The sequence below is a fragment of the Pristiophorus japonicus genome, chromosome 18 (assembly GCF_044704955.1).
Source record: "Pristiophorus japonicus isolate sPriJap1 chromosome 18, sPriJap1.hap1, whole genome shotgun sequence".
Taxonomy (NCBI): Eukaryota; Metazoa; Chordata; class Chondrichthyes; family Pristiophoridae; genus Pristiophorus; species Pristiophorus japonicus.
The window spans coordinates 6,476,475-6,488,457 of record NC_091994.1 but is presented as its reverse complement, the minus strand read 5'-3'; the positions used below and the strand labels follow the sequence as shown (position 1 = coordinate 6,488,457).

General features: G+C 53.9%; 1 protein-coding gene across 1 annotated transcript; it reads right to left on the bottom strand.

Moving 5' to 3' along the window:
- Nucleotides 1-737: 737 nt before the first annotated feature.
- On the bottom strand, nt 738-9,539 carry LOC139229125 (uncharacterized). Its single transcript, XM_070860786.1, has 3 exons — nt 9,477-9,539; nt 1,817-2,653; nt 738-1,156 (listed from the first exon to the last, which is right to left on the bottom strand). Exons 2-3 carry the CDS (start codon nt 2,650-2,652, stop codon nt 1,012-1,014), a joined length of 981 nt encoding a protein of 326 aa, XP_070716887.1. The 5' UTR covers nt 2,653; nt 9,477-9,539; the 3' UTR covers nt 738-1,011.
- Between the last annotated feature and the right edge of the window lie 2,444 nt (nt 9,540-11,983).

The window sequence follows — 11,983 nt, the reverse complement described above, 5'->3', positions numbered from 1 at the left end:
GATATTGTCCTCATCAAGTCCCAGATACTTTCCTCATCAAGTCCCAATTACTGTCCTCATCAAGTCCCAGATATTGTCCTCATCAAGTCCCAGACACTGTCCTCATCAAGTCCCAGATATTGTCCTCATCAAGTCCCAGTTACTTTCCTCATCAAGTCCCAGTTACTGTCCTCATCAAGTCCCAGATATTGTCCTCATCAAGTCCCAGATATTGTCCTCATCAAGTCCCAGTTACTGTCCTCATCAAGTCCCAGATATTGTCCTCATCAAGTCCCAGACACTGTCCTCATCAAGTCCCAGATATTGTCCTCATCAAGTCCCAGTTACTTTCCTCATCAAGTCCCAGATATTGTCCTCATCAAGTCCCAGACACTGTCCTCATCAAGTCCCAGATATTGTCCTCATCGAGTCCCAGTTACTTTCCTCATCAAGTCCCAGTTACTTTCCTCATCAAGTCCCAGTTACTGTCCTCATCAAGTCCCAGATATTGTCCTCATCAAGTCCCAGATATTGTCCTCATCAAGTCCCAGATATTGTCCTCATCAAGTCCCAGTTACTTTTCTCATCAAGTCCCAGTTACTGTCCTCATCAAGTCCCAGATATTGTCCTCATCAAGTCCCAGTTACTGTCCTCATCAAGTCCCAGTTACTGTCCTCATCAAGTCCCAGATATTGTCCTCATCAAGTCCCAGATATTGTCCTCATCAAGTCCCAGATATTGTCCTCATCAAGTCCCAGTTACTTTCCTCATCAAGTCCCAGTTACTGTCCTCATCAAGTCCCAGATATTGTCCTCATCAAGTCCCAGTTACTGTCCTCATCAAGTCCCAGTTACTGTCCTCATCAAGTCCCAGATATTGTCCTCATCAAGTCCCAGTTACTGTCCTCATCAAGTCCCAGTTGCTTTCCTCATCAAGTCCCAGATGTTCTGCTGGGTTGTCCTTGGCATCAGTCCAGGTTCTTAGCGGTCAAATGTTTTGGTGCTCGGGACACTGGGAGACGCAGTGTTGTAATTACTTGTCGGGGATAATATATACATCATCCTCTGGGTTGGCTTCCGAGCCGGTGTAGTTACAATATATCGGCTGCTCGTTTAAGTAGATGTTGCTGGCTGGGTCGCTCTCCAGGTAGTAAGTATCGTCGGGGCTCTGCTGCTTCCTGGGAGATAAGGTGCAAAAAATACTGTTACATAGTCTGCATCTTGTTTCGCTAACCCCTCCCCACAGAACCTCAATTCTGCTTCCTGACACCCCATGGATGAGACAGTGACCATTGCTGCTCCCCCGGGTTATGTGCAGGATCTTCCTCTTCCAGTGTCTGGTCTGAACCGCTCATTGTCCTCGCTGGATGGGCCGGAGGAGAGGCGATTCCTCTCGGGCCTCACTTTCTGGCGGATGCTTGAAACCACCCGGACTCATCTCACGGACAATGTTCACCATCTCCACATGATGGGGCTTTGGCCACACCTCAGAGGTGAGGGGCTAGCAGAATCGCTCGGTTTCCCCACTCTGCTCCCCCACCCTTCCCCCTACTCTACCCCCCCCCACCCTGTTCCCCCCCCACTCTGCCCACTACTCTGCCCCCACCCTTCCCCCCCATGCTGCCCCCCCCACCCTTCCCCCCCCCCACTCTGCCCCCACCCTTCCCCCCCATGCTGCCCCCCCACCCTGTGCCCCCCACTCTGCCCCCCCCCCACCCTGACCCCCCCCCCCACATTCCCCCCCACACTGCCACCCCCCACCCCGTGCAGGCTCCAGTTCCCCTCACAGTGACGTTGTGTTGGTGTATTTACACACTGAGTGACTGGGGCACCTTTACCTGTTGCAAATTCCCTGTGCCCCGCCTGACTCGCCCATCAGCATGTTCTCATAATCCTTGTGGGCTGGCTGCTGCTGCTGTATACCTTGTCCCGAACGCCCTGGGCTGGCCAATACTGCTGCTGCATCTTTCAAGTTTGCTGCGCTCACGTATCGTTGCTGCCCCTGATCGGCTGAAGAAATGGACTGCCGTTTGTTTGGGGAAGCGGACTGGCTGCGTTTGGAGCAGAGTTTCATCAGGACCAGAAGAGAAACTCCAAGGATGGCGACAATGGCCAGCGGCACGAGGACGTAGACAATGACAAGGCTCTGACCCTGACACTCACTGCGGTAGAAATCACTCACATTCAACACTCTGCCTTCATTCGGCACGTCGCAACCCAAACTGTCGAAGGAATTCTCTGTGCAATTCACTGCGTCTCTGCAATTGTCAATCAAGTCTCGCAAAACCCCGCAGGAACAATCAAAGGTAACATCTATTGACCGAATGAGGCTGAGGGGAATGGCTGTTATAGGGTTCCCATTTAGATTCAGTCGAGTTAAGCCTGTGACGTGTTGGAGGAGGCCGGATGGTAGCTCCTGAAGTCTGTTATTCATAAGATTCACTTCCGTCAGCTCTAAAGGCATCAAAATGTTCACAATGTTGGATATTCCGCAGTTTGCCAGTGACAGGAACCTTACACCGTCAAGGTCTAACTTGGCCCAATCCAGGCAGTGGATGGAGCAGTTACTGGCGACGCCTCTGCCCTCATGCTTGTCTATCCATGTACTTCTACATTCTGCACCCACAGTCGACTTGACGTGAAGCAAGATCACAACCACTGCCAATATCTTCATCCTGCGGGAATGAAGAGAGGAGAAGCTTTCTGTTAGAAATCTCCGTTCTGCACCACATGTTCTCGCAGGGCTCAATCTCTCCTGTGAGAGGCCCTCGCCTCATGTACAATCAGGAATATACTTTTACTGTATAATATCTTGTCAAATGATTGTGAGACTCATAAGAACATAAGAATTAGGAGCAGGAGCAGGCCATTCAGCCCTTCGAGCCTGCTCCGCCATTCAATATCATGGCTGATCTTCTACCTCAACTCCACTTTCCTGCACTGTCCCCATAGCCCTTGATTCACTGAATATCCAAAAATCTATCGACCTCAGCCTTGAATATACTCAAAGACTGAGCCTCCACAGCCCTCTGGGGTAGAGAATGCCAAAGATTCACCACCCTCTGAGTGAAGAAGTTTCTCCTCATCTCAGTCCTAAATGGTTGACCCCTTATTGTGAGACTGTGACACCCTGGTTCGAGACTCCCCAGCCCGGGGGAAACATCCTCCCTGCATCTACCCTGTCAAGCCCTGTAAGAATTTTGTATGTTTCAATGAGTTCACCTCTCATTCTTCTAAACTCTAGAGAATATAGGCCTAGTCTACTCGATCTCTCCTCATTGGACAATCCCCCCATCCCAGGAATCAGTCTGGTGAACCTTCGTTGCACTCCCTTTCTGGCAAGTATATCCTTCCTTAGGTAAGGAGACCAAAATTACACAATACTCCAGGTGTGGTCTCACCAGGGCCCTATGTAATTGCAGTAAGACATCTTTACTCTTATACTCAAATCCTCTTGTAATAAAGGCCACATATCATTTGCTTTCTTAATTGGACCATGTACAGTAGACACTTCAAGTCGCTGGAGAAATACCACCAACGATGTCTCCGCAAGATCCTACAAATCCCCTGGGAGGACAGACGCACCAACATTAGCGTCCTCGACCAGGCCAACATCTCCAGCATTGAAGCACTGACCACACTTGATCAGCTCCGCTGGGCAGGCCACATAGTTCACATGCCAGACACGAGACTCCCAAAGCAAGCGCGCTACTCGGAACTCCTTCACGGCAAACAAGCCAAAGGTGGGCAGAGGAAATGTTACAAGGACACTCTCAAAGCCGCCTTGATAAAGTGCAATATCCCCATTGACACCTGGGAGTCCCTGGCCAAAGACCGCCCTAAGTGGAGGAAGTGCATCCGGGAGGGCGCTGAGCACCTCGAGTCTCGTCGCCGAGAACAAAAGATTATTGCACAAGATAAAAGTTCATGGGGTTGGGAGTAATATATTAGCATGGATAGAAGATTGGCTGACAAACAGAAAACAGAGAGTCGGGATAAATGGCTCATTCTCTGGTTGGCAATCAGTAACGAATGGGATGCCGCAGGGTTCAGTGCTGGGACCCCAACTATTTACAATCTATATTAACGACTTGGAAGAGGGGACTGAGTGTAACGTAGCCAAGTTTGCTGACGATACAAAGATGGGAGGAAGGGTAATGTGTGAGGAGGACATAAAGAGGCTGCAGGAGGACGTAGACAGGCTAAGTGAGTGGGCAAGAATTTGGCAGATGGAGTATAATGTTGGAACATGTGAGGTCATGCACTTTGGCAGAAAAAAATCAAAGAGCAAGTTATTGTTTAAATAGAGAAAGATTGCAAAGTGCTGCAGTGCAGCGGGACCTGGGGGTACTTGTGCATGAAACACAAAATGATAGTATGCAGGTACAGCAAGTGATCAGGAAGGCAAATGGAATCTTGGCCTTTATTGCAAAGGGACAGTCTTGTTACAGCTGTACAGGGTATCGGTGAGGCCACACCTGGAATACTGCGTGCAGTTTTGGTTTCCATATTTACGAAAGGAAATACTTGCTTTGGAGGCAGTTCAGAGAAGGTTCACTCGGTTGATCCTGGGTTGACTTATGAGGAAAGGTTGAGTAGGTCGGGCCTCTACTCATTGGAATTCAGAAGAATGAGAGGTGATCTTATAGAAATGTGTAAGATTATGAGGGGGCTTGACAAGGTGGATGCAGAGAGGATGTTTCCACTGGTGGGGAGACTAGAACTAGGGGGCACGATCTTAGGATAAGGGGCCGCCCATTTAGAACTGAGATGAGGAGAAATTTCTTTTCTCAGAGGGTTGTGAATCTGTGGAATTTGCTACCTCAGAGAGCTGTGGAGGCTGGGAGATTAAATACATTTAAGACAGAAATAGACAGTTTCTTAAACAATAAGGGGATAAGGGGTTATGCGGGCAGGGAAGTGGACCTGAGTCCATGATCAGATCAGCCATGATCTTATTGAATGACGGAGCAGGCTCGAGGGGCCTTATGGCCTAATTCTGCTCTTAGTTCTTATGTTTTTATGTTCTTATGAGAGCATGCAGAAATCCAGCCAGGCAGTGGAAAGAGCGTGTGGCAAACCTGTCCCACCCTCCATTACACTCAACGACTATCTGTCCCACCTGTGACGGGGACTGTGGTTCTCGTATTGGACTGTTCAGCCACCTAAGGACTCATTTTAAGAGTGGAAGCAAGTCTTCCTCGATCCCGAGGGACTGTCAATGATGATGATGATTGCTTGCTGTACCTGCATGTTAACTTTCGGTGATTCGTGTACAAGGATAGCCAGGTCCCTCTGAACACCAACATTTCCCAATCTCTCACCATTTAAAAAATACTGGGGTGAAAATGTGCGGGCGGCAGCTATTGGGCAGCAACAGCCAACCTCCGACAGTAAGCGGCGTCCATGCCCGGCTGAAATTGAGTTGGCTCTTTGGCAGAGGCGCCAAGAGGCAACGCTGTGCCAGCGAACACCACCGGCGTGGTGACGTCATCCAACGTGCAACCCCTGCTGACACCTCTGCTGCGATATTTGTTTTGTACGGCTCCGTACCGGCAGGTGGTGAACAGCCTGAAAAATGTGATGGATAAACACCGGAACTTGGGCGGAATCGCCCAGAGAGCAAACTACGTTTTTTTCTTTATTTATTTCTTCATTTTTTTTCATTAGTTGTAACAGTGGGGACGTTTTTATGTGGGTCACAGAAGTTTGTGTGTGGTTCAAGGAAGTTTGTGTGTGGGTCAAGGAAGTTTGTGTGTGGGGGGCGGGGAAGTTTGTGTGGGGGTCGGGGAAGTTTGTGTGGGGGTCGAGGAAGTTTGTGTGGGGGTCGGGGAAGTTTGTGTGGGGGTCGGGGAAGTTTGTGTGGGGGTCGGGGAAGTTTGTGTGGGGGTCGGGGAAGTTTGTCTGTGGGCGGGGAAGTTTGTGTGTGGGGGTCGGGGAAGTTTGTGTGTGGGGGTCGGGGAAGTTTGTGTGGGGGTCGGGGAAGTTTGTGTGTGGGTCGGGGAAGTTTGTGTGGGGGTCGGGGAAGTTTGTGTGGGGGTTGGGGAAGTTTGTGTGTGGGGGTCAGGGAAGTTTGTGTGGGGGGCGGGGAAGTTTGTGTGGGGGGCGGGGAAGTTTGTGTGTGGGGGTCGGGGAAGTTTGTGTGGGGGTTGGGGAAGTTTGTGTGTGTGGGGGTCGGGGAAGTTTGTGTGGGGGTCGGGGAAGTTTGTGTGTGGGTTGGGGAAGTTTGTGTGGGGGTCGGGGAAGTTTGTGTGGGGGTCGGGGAAGTTTGTGTGGGGGTCGGGGAAGTTTGTGTGGGGGTCGGGGAAGTTTGTGTGGGGGTCGGGGAAGTTTGTGTGGGGGTTGGGGAAGTTTGTGTGGGGGTCGGGGAAGTTTGTGTGGGGGTCGGGGAAGTTTGTGTGTGGGGGTCGGGGAAGTTTGTGTGTGTGGGGGTTGGGGAAGTTTGTGTGGGGGTCGGGGAAGTTTGTGTGGGGGTCGGGGAAGTTTGTGTGGGGGGCGGGGAAGTTTGTGTGGGGGGCGGGGAAGTTTGTGTGGGGGGCGGGGAAGTTTGTGTGTGTGGGGGTTGGGGAAGTTTGTGTGGGGGTCGGGGAAGTTTGTGTGGGGGGCGGGGAAGTTTGTGTGGGGGGCGGGGAAGTTTGTGTGGGGGGCGGGGAAGTTTGTGTGGGGGGCGGGGAAGTTTGTGTGGGGGTCGGGGAAGTTTGCCTGTGGGCGGGGAAGTTTGTGTGGGGGGCGGGGAAGTTTGTGTGGGGGTCGGGGAAGTTTGTGTGGGGGTTGGGGAAGTTTGTGTGGGGGTCGGGGAAGTTTGTGTGGGGGTCGGGGAAGTTTGTGTGGGGGTCGGGGAAGTTTGTCTGGGGGTCGGGGAAGTTTGTGTGTGGGGGGCGGGGAAGTTTGTGTGGGGGTCGGGGAAGTTTGTGTGGGGGTCGGGGAAGTTTGTGTGGGGGTTGGGGAAGTTTGTGTGTGTGGGGGTCGGGGAAGTTTGTGTGGGGGTTGGGGAAGTTTGTGTGTGTGGGGGTCGGGGAAGTTTGTGTGTGGGGGTCGGGGAAGTTTGTGTGGGGGGCGGGGAAGTTTGTGTGTGGGGGTCGGGGAAGTTTGTCTGTGGGGGGCGGGGAAGTTTGTGTGGGGGTTGGGGAAGTTTGTGTGTGGGGGTCGGGGAAGTTTGTCTGTGGGGGTCGGGGAAGTTTGTGTGGGGGTTGGGGAAGTTTGTGTGTGTGTCGGGGAAGTTTGTGTGGGGGTTGGGGAAGTTTGTGTGGGGGTTGGGGAAGTTTGTGTGGGGGTTGGGGAAGTTTGTGTGTGTGGGGGTCGGGGAAGTTTGTCTGTGGGGGTCAGGGAAGTTTGAGGTTTTTTTATTTCTTCCCTTTTCTCCCCGTTGCCCAGCGAGTGTGGCGGCAGCCTCCCGATAGGAAATTCAGTCGGCTTCCTGAGCTCCTGCCCGAGGGCGAGTGTGTGCAATGCCACTTTTAGCGCTGCTCCCTCATCTTTGGGCGTAAAAAGTGAAGTTGGCAGCTGGAGCCTGCACCGAACACCCTGGCGGTAAAATCAGCTCTCGGGCGGTGACACTCCCTCAGACATTCAGTGCCGAATTTCGACTCCCGACTCTGCTTTTCTATTTTTATACCAAAGTGGATAACTTCACATTTCTCCACATTATATTGCATTTACCACGTTCTTGCCCACTCACTGAGCCTGTCTCTAATCCCTTGAAGCCACTTTGCAACCTCCTCACAACTTACAATCCCACCTAGCTTTGTATCATCAGCAAACTTGGATATATTACATTGGGTCCCCTCATCCAAATCATTGATATAGATTGTGAATAGCTGGGGCCCCAGCACTGATCCTCACGGTACCCCACTAGTTACAGCCTGCCAACCCAAAAATGACCCATTTATTCCTACTTTCTGCTTTCTGTCCATTAACCAATCCTCAATCCATGCACGTATATTACCTTCAATCCCATGAGCAATAATTTTGTTTAATAACCTCTTGTGTGGCACCTTATCAAATGCATTATGAAAATCCAAATATAACCACATCCACTGGTCCCCCCTTTATCTATTTTGCTAGTTACAATCTCAAAAAACTTTTGTCAAACATGATTTCTCTTTCATAAATCCATGTTGACTCTGCCCAATCTTATTCTTCTTTTCTCAGTGCCCCGTTATCATGTTCTTAATAATAGATTCTAGCATTTTCCCGACCACTGATGTCAGGCTAACTGGTCTGTAGTTCCCCATTTTCTCTCACCCTCCTTTCTTAAATAGCAGGTCTACATTTGCTACCTTCCAATCTGCAGGAGCCATTCTATGGAATTTTGGAAGATGAGAAACAATGCTCCCTCAGTACTGCCCCTCCGACAGTGCGGTGCTCCCTCAGTACTGCCCCTCCGACAGTGCGGCACTCCCTCAGCACTGCCCCTCCGACAGTGCGGCACTCCCTCAGAACTGCCCCTCCGACAGTGCGGCGCTCCCTCAGTACTGCCCCTCCGACAGTGCGGGGCTCCCTCAGTACCGCCCCTCCGACAGTGCGGTGCTCCCTCAGTACTGCCCCTCCGACAGTGCGGTGCTCCCTCAGTACCGCCCCTCCGACAGTGCGGCGCTCCCTCAGCACTGCCCCTCCGACAGTGCGGCACTCCCTCAGTACTGCCCCTCCGACAGTGTGGCACTCCCTCAGCACTGCACCTCCGACAGTGCGGCGCTCCCTCAGAACTGCCCCTCCGACAGTGCGGCGCTCCCTCAGCACTGCCCCTCCGACAGTGCGGCGCTCCCTCAGCACTGCCCCTCCGACAGTGCGGCGCTCCCTCAGCACTGCCCCTCCGACAGTGCGGCGCTCCCTCAGCACTGCCCCTCCGACAGTGCGGCGCTCCCTCAGCACTGCCCCTCCGACAGTGCGGCGCTCCCTCAGCACTGCCGACAGTGCGGCATTCCCTCAGCACTGCCCCTCCGACAGTGCGGCGCTCCCTCAGCACTGCCCCTCCGACAGTGCGGCGCTCCCCTCAGCACTGCCCCTCCGACAGGGTGGCACTCCCTCAGCACTGCCCCTCCGACAGTGCGGCGCTCCCTCAGCACTGCCCCTCCGACAGTGCGGCGCTCCCTCAGCACTGCCCCTCCGACAGTGCGGCGCTCCCTCAGCACTGCCCCTCCGACAGGGCGGCAGTATTGGTACCAGTGTCAGGCTGGACAGAGCGGGCTGTGGCATTCAGTGCGGCACGGCTCAGTAGTGAAGCTGTGCGGTTTTTATGCCAATCTGACAGCTCCAGGTTCACCTGTGGCACACACTGAGACATCACCCCAGGGAGCGAGGGTTGTGACCAGGAGCGATGGTCTCATTCAGCAGCTGCGACTGGCTGGTTAACACACAGTGAGAGACGGAGGAGTCCTGAGTTAGGCTGTAAATCTTGTGAAGAACAAGAGGAAATGGCAAATACTTCAATTATGAAATAGAGCACAGAAGTGTGAGATTACTCTCAGTAAGAGGAGGAATGGGGAATCGCTGCCTTACCTGATCACACACAAATTTCACCCTCAGTCTCGGCTCCCCTCAACAAGCACAACTCGCCTCAGCGTTTGCACAAGTTTAATCTCTCAAAAAGGGAATTTGCAGAAGGAAGTGTTGCACAAGGGAAGCTGTGGTAGTTTGAGCAAATTCTAGAATCTTCCATCATCAATTTCAAGAACTGCTGCGTTTCATGTTTAAATTTAACAGCGAGCGTTTCGGGGTAAAGAACTGAAACCGCTGAAAAGCGACCATTACGGAAGAACTGAGCGGGAAGGAGACAGATCAGTCGGCACGTGCTGCATCCGGCCATAGCTTCGTCTCTCACACTGACCGAGGGACACACGGACCGTGAGGGACACAATGACCGAGGGACACTCACTGACCGAGGGACACACTGACCGAGGGACACACTGACCGAGGGACACTCACTGACCGAGGGACACACTGACCGAGGGACACACTGACCGAGGGACACACTGACTGAGGGACACACTGACCGTGAGGGACACTCACTGACCGAGGGACACACTGACCGTGAGGGACACACTGACCGTGAGGGACACTCACTGACCGAGGGACACACTGACCGAGGGACACACTGACTGAGGGACACACTGACCGTGAGAGACACTCACTGACCGAGGGACACACTGACCGTGAGAGACACTCACTGACCAAGGGACACACTGACCGAGGGACACACTGACCGTGAGGGACACTCACTGACCGAGGGACACACTGACCGAGGGACACACTGACCGTGAGGGACACTCACTGACCGAGGGACACACTGTCCATGAGGGACACACCGACCGAGGGACACACTGACCGAGGGACACACTGACCGTGAGCGACACTCACTGACCGAGGGACACACTGACCGAGGGACACTCACTGACTGAGGGACACAGTGACCGAGGGACACACTGACCGAGGGACACACTGACCGTGAGCGACACACTGACCGAGGGACACACTGACCGAGGGACACACTGACCGTGAGGGACACTCACTGACCGAGGGACACACTGACCGAGGGACACACTGACCGTGAGCGACACTCACTGACCAAGAGACACACTGACCGAGGGACACTCACTGACTGAGGGACACACTGACCGAGGGACACACTGACCGAGGGACACACTGACCGAGGGACACTCACTGACTGAGGGACACACTGACCGAGGGACACACTGACCGAGGGACACTCACTGACTGAGGGACACACTGACCGAGGGACACACTGACCGAGGGACACACACTGACCAAGGGACACACTGACCGAGGGACATACTGACCGAGGGACACTCACTGACTGACAGACACACTGACCGAGGGACACACTGACCGAGGGACACACTGACCGAGGGACACACTGACCGTGAGGGACACTCACTGACCGAGGGACACACTGACCGTGAGGGACACTCACTGACCGAGGGACACACTGACCGTGAGTGACACTCACTGACCGAGGGACACACTGACCGAGGGACACACTGACCGTGAGGGACACTCACTGACCGAGGGACACACTGACCGAGGGACACACTGACCGTGAGGGACACTCACTGACCGAGGGACACACTGACCGTGAGGGACACACTGACCGAGGGACACACTGACCGAGGGACACACTGACCGTGAGGGACACTCACTGACCAAGGGACACACTGACCGAGGGCACACTGACCGTGAGAGACACTCACTGACCGAGGGACACACTGACCGTGAGGGACACTCACTGACCGAGGGACACACTGACCGAGGGACACACTGACCGTGAGGGACACACTGACCGAGGGACACACTGACCGTGAGGGACACTCACTGACCGAGGGACACACTGACCGTGAGAGACACTCACTGACCGAGGGACACACTGACCGTGAGAGACACTCACTGACCGAGGGACACACTGACCGTGAGAGACACTCACTGACCGAGGGACACACTGACCGTGAGGGACACACTGACCGTGAGAGACACTCAATGACCGAGGGACACACTGACCGAGGGACACACTGACCGTGAGGGACACACTGACCAAGGGACACACTGACCATGAGGGACACTCACTGACCGAGGGACACACTGACCGAGGGACACACTGACCGTGAGGGACACTCTCTGACCGAGGGACACACTGACCGTGAGGGACACTCACTGACCGAGGGACACACTGACCGTGAGGGACACACTGACCGAGGGACACACTGACCGAGGGACACACTGACCGTGAGACACACTGACCGAGGGCACACTGACCGTGAGAGACACTCACTGACCGAGGGACACACTGACCGTGAGGGACACTCACTGACCGAGGGACACACTGACCGAGGGACACACTGACCGTGAGGGACACACTGACCGAGGGACACACTGACCGTGAGGGACACTCACTGACCGAGGGACACACTGACCGTGAGAGACACTCACTGACCGAGGGACACACTGACCGTGAGAGACACTCACTGACCGAGGGACACACTGACCGTGAGAGA

Excerpts from the sequence above, each read along its gene's own strand:
- LOC139229125 (XM_070860786.1), bottom strand. The coding sequence starts at position 2,652 with ATGAAGATATTGGCAGTGGTTGTGATCTTGCTTCACGTCAAGTCGACT. Across the intron at positions 1,157-1,816 it reads GCACAGGGAATTTGCAACAG|GAAGCAGCAGAGCCCCGACG; the intron begins GTAAAGGTGCCC and ends CTTATCTCCCAG.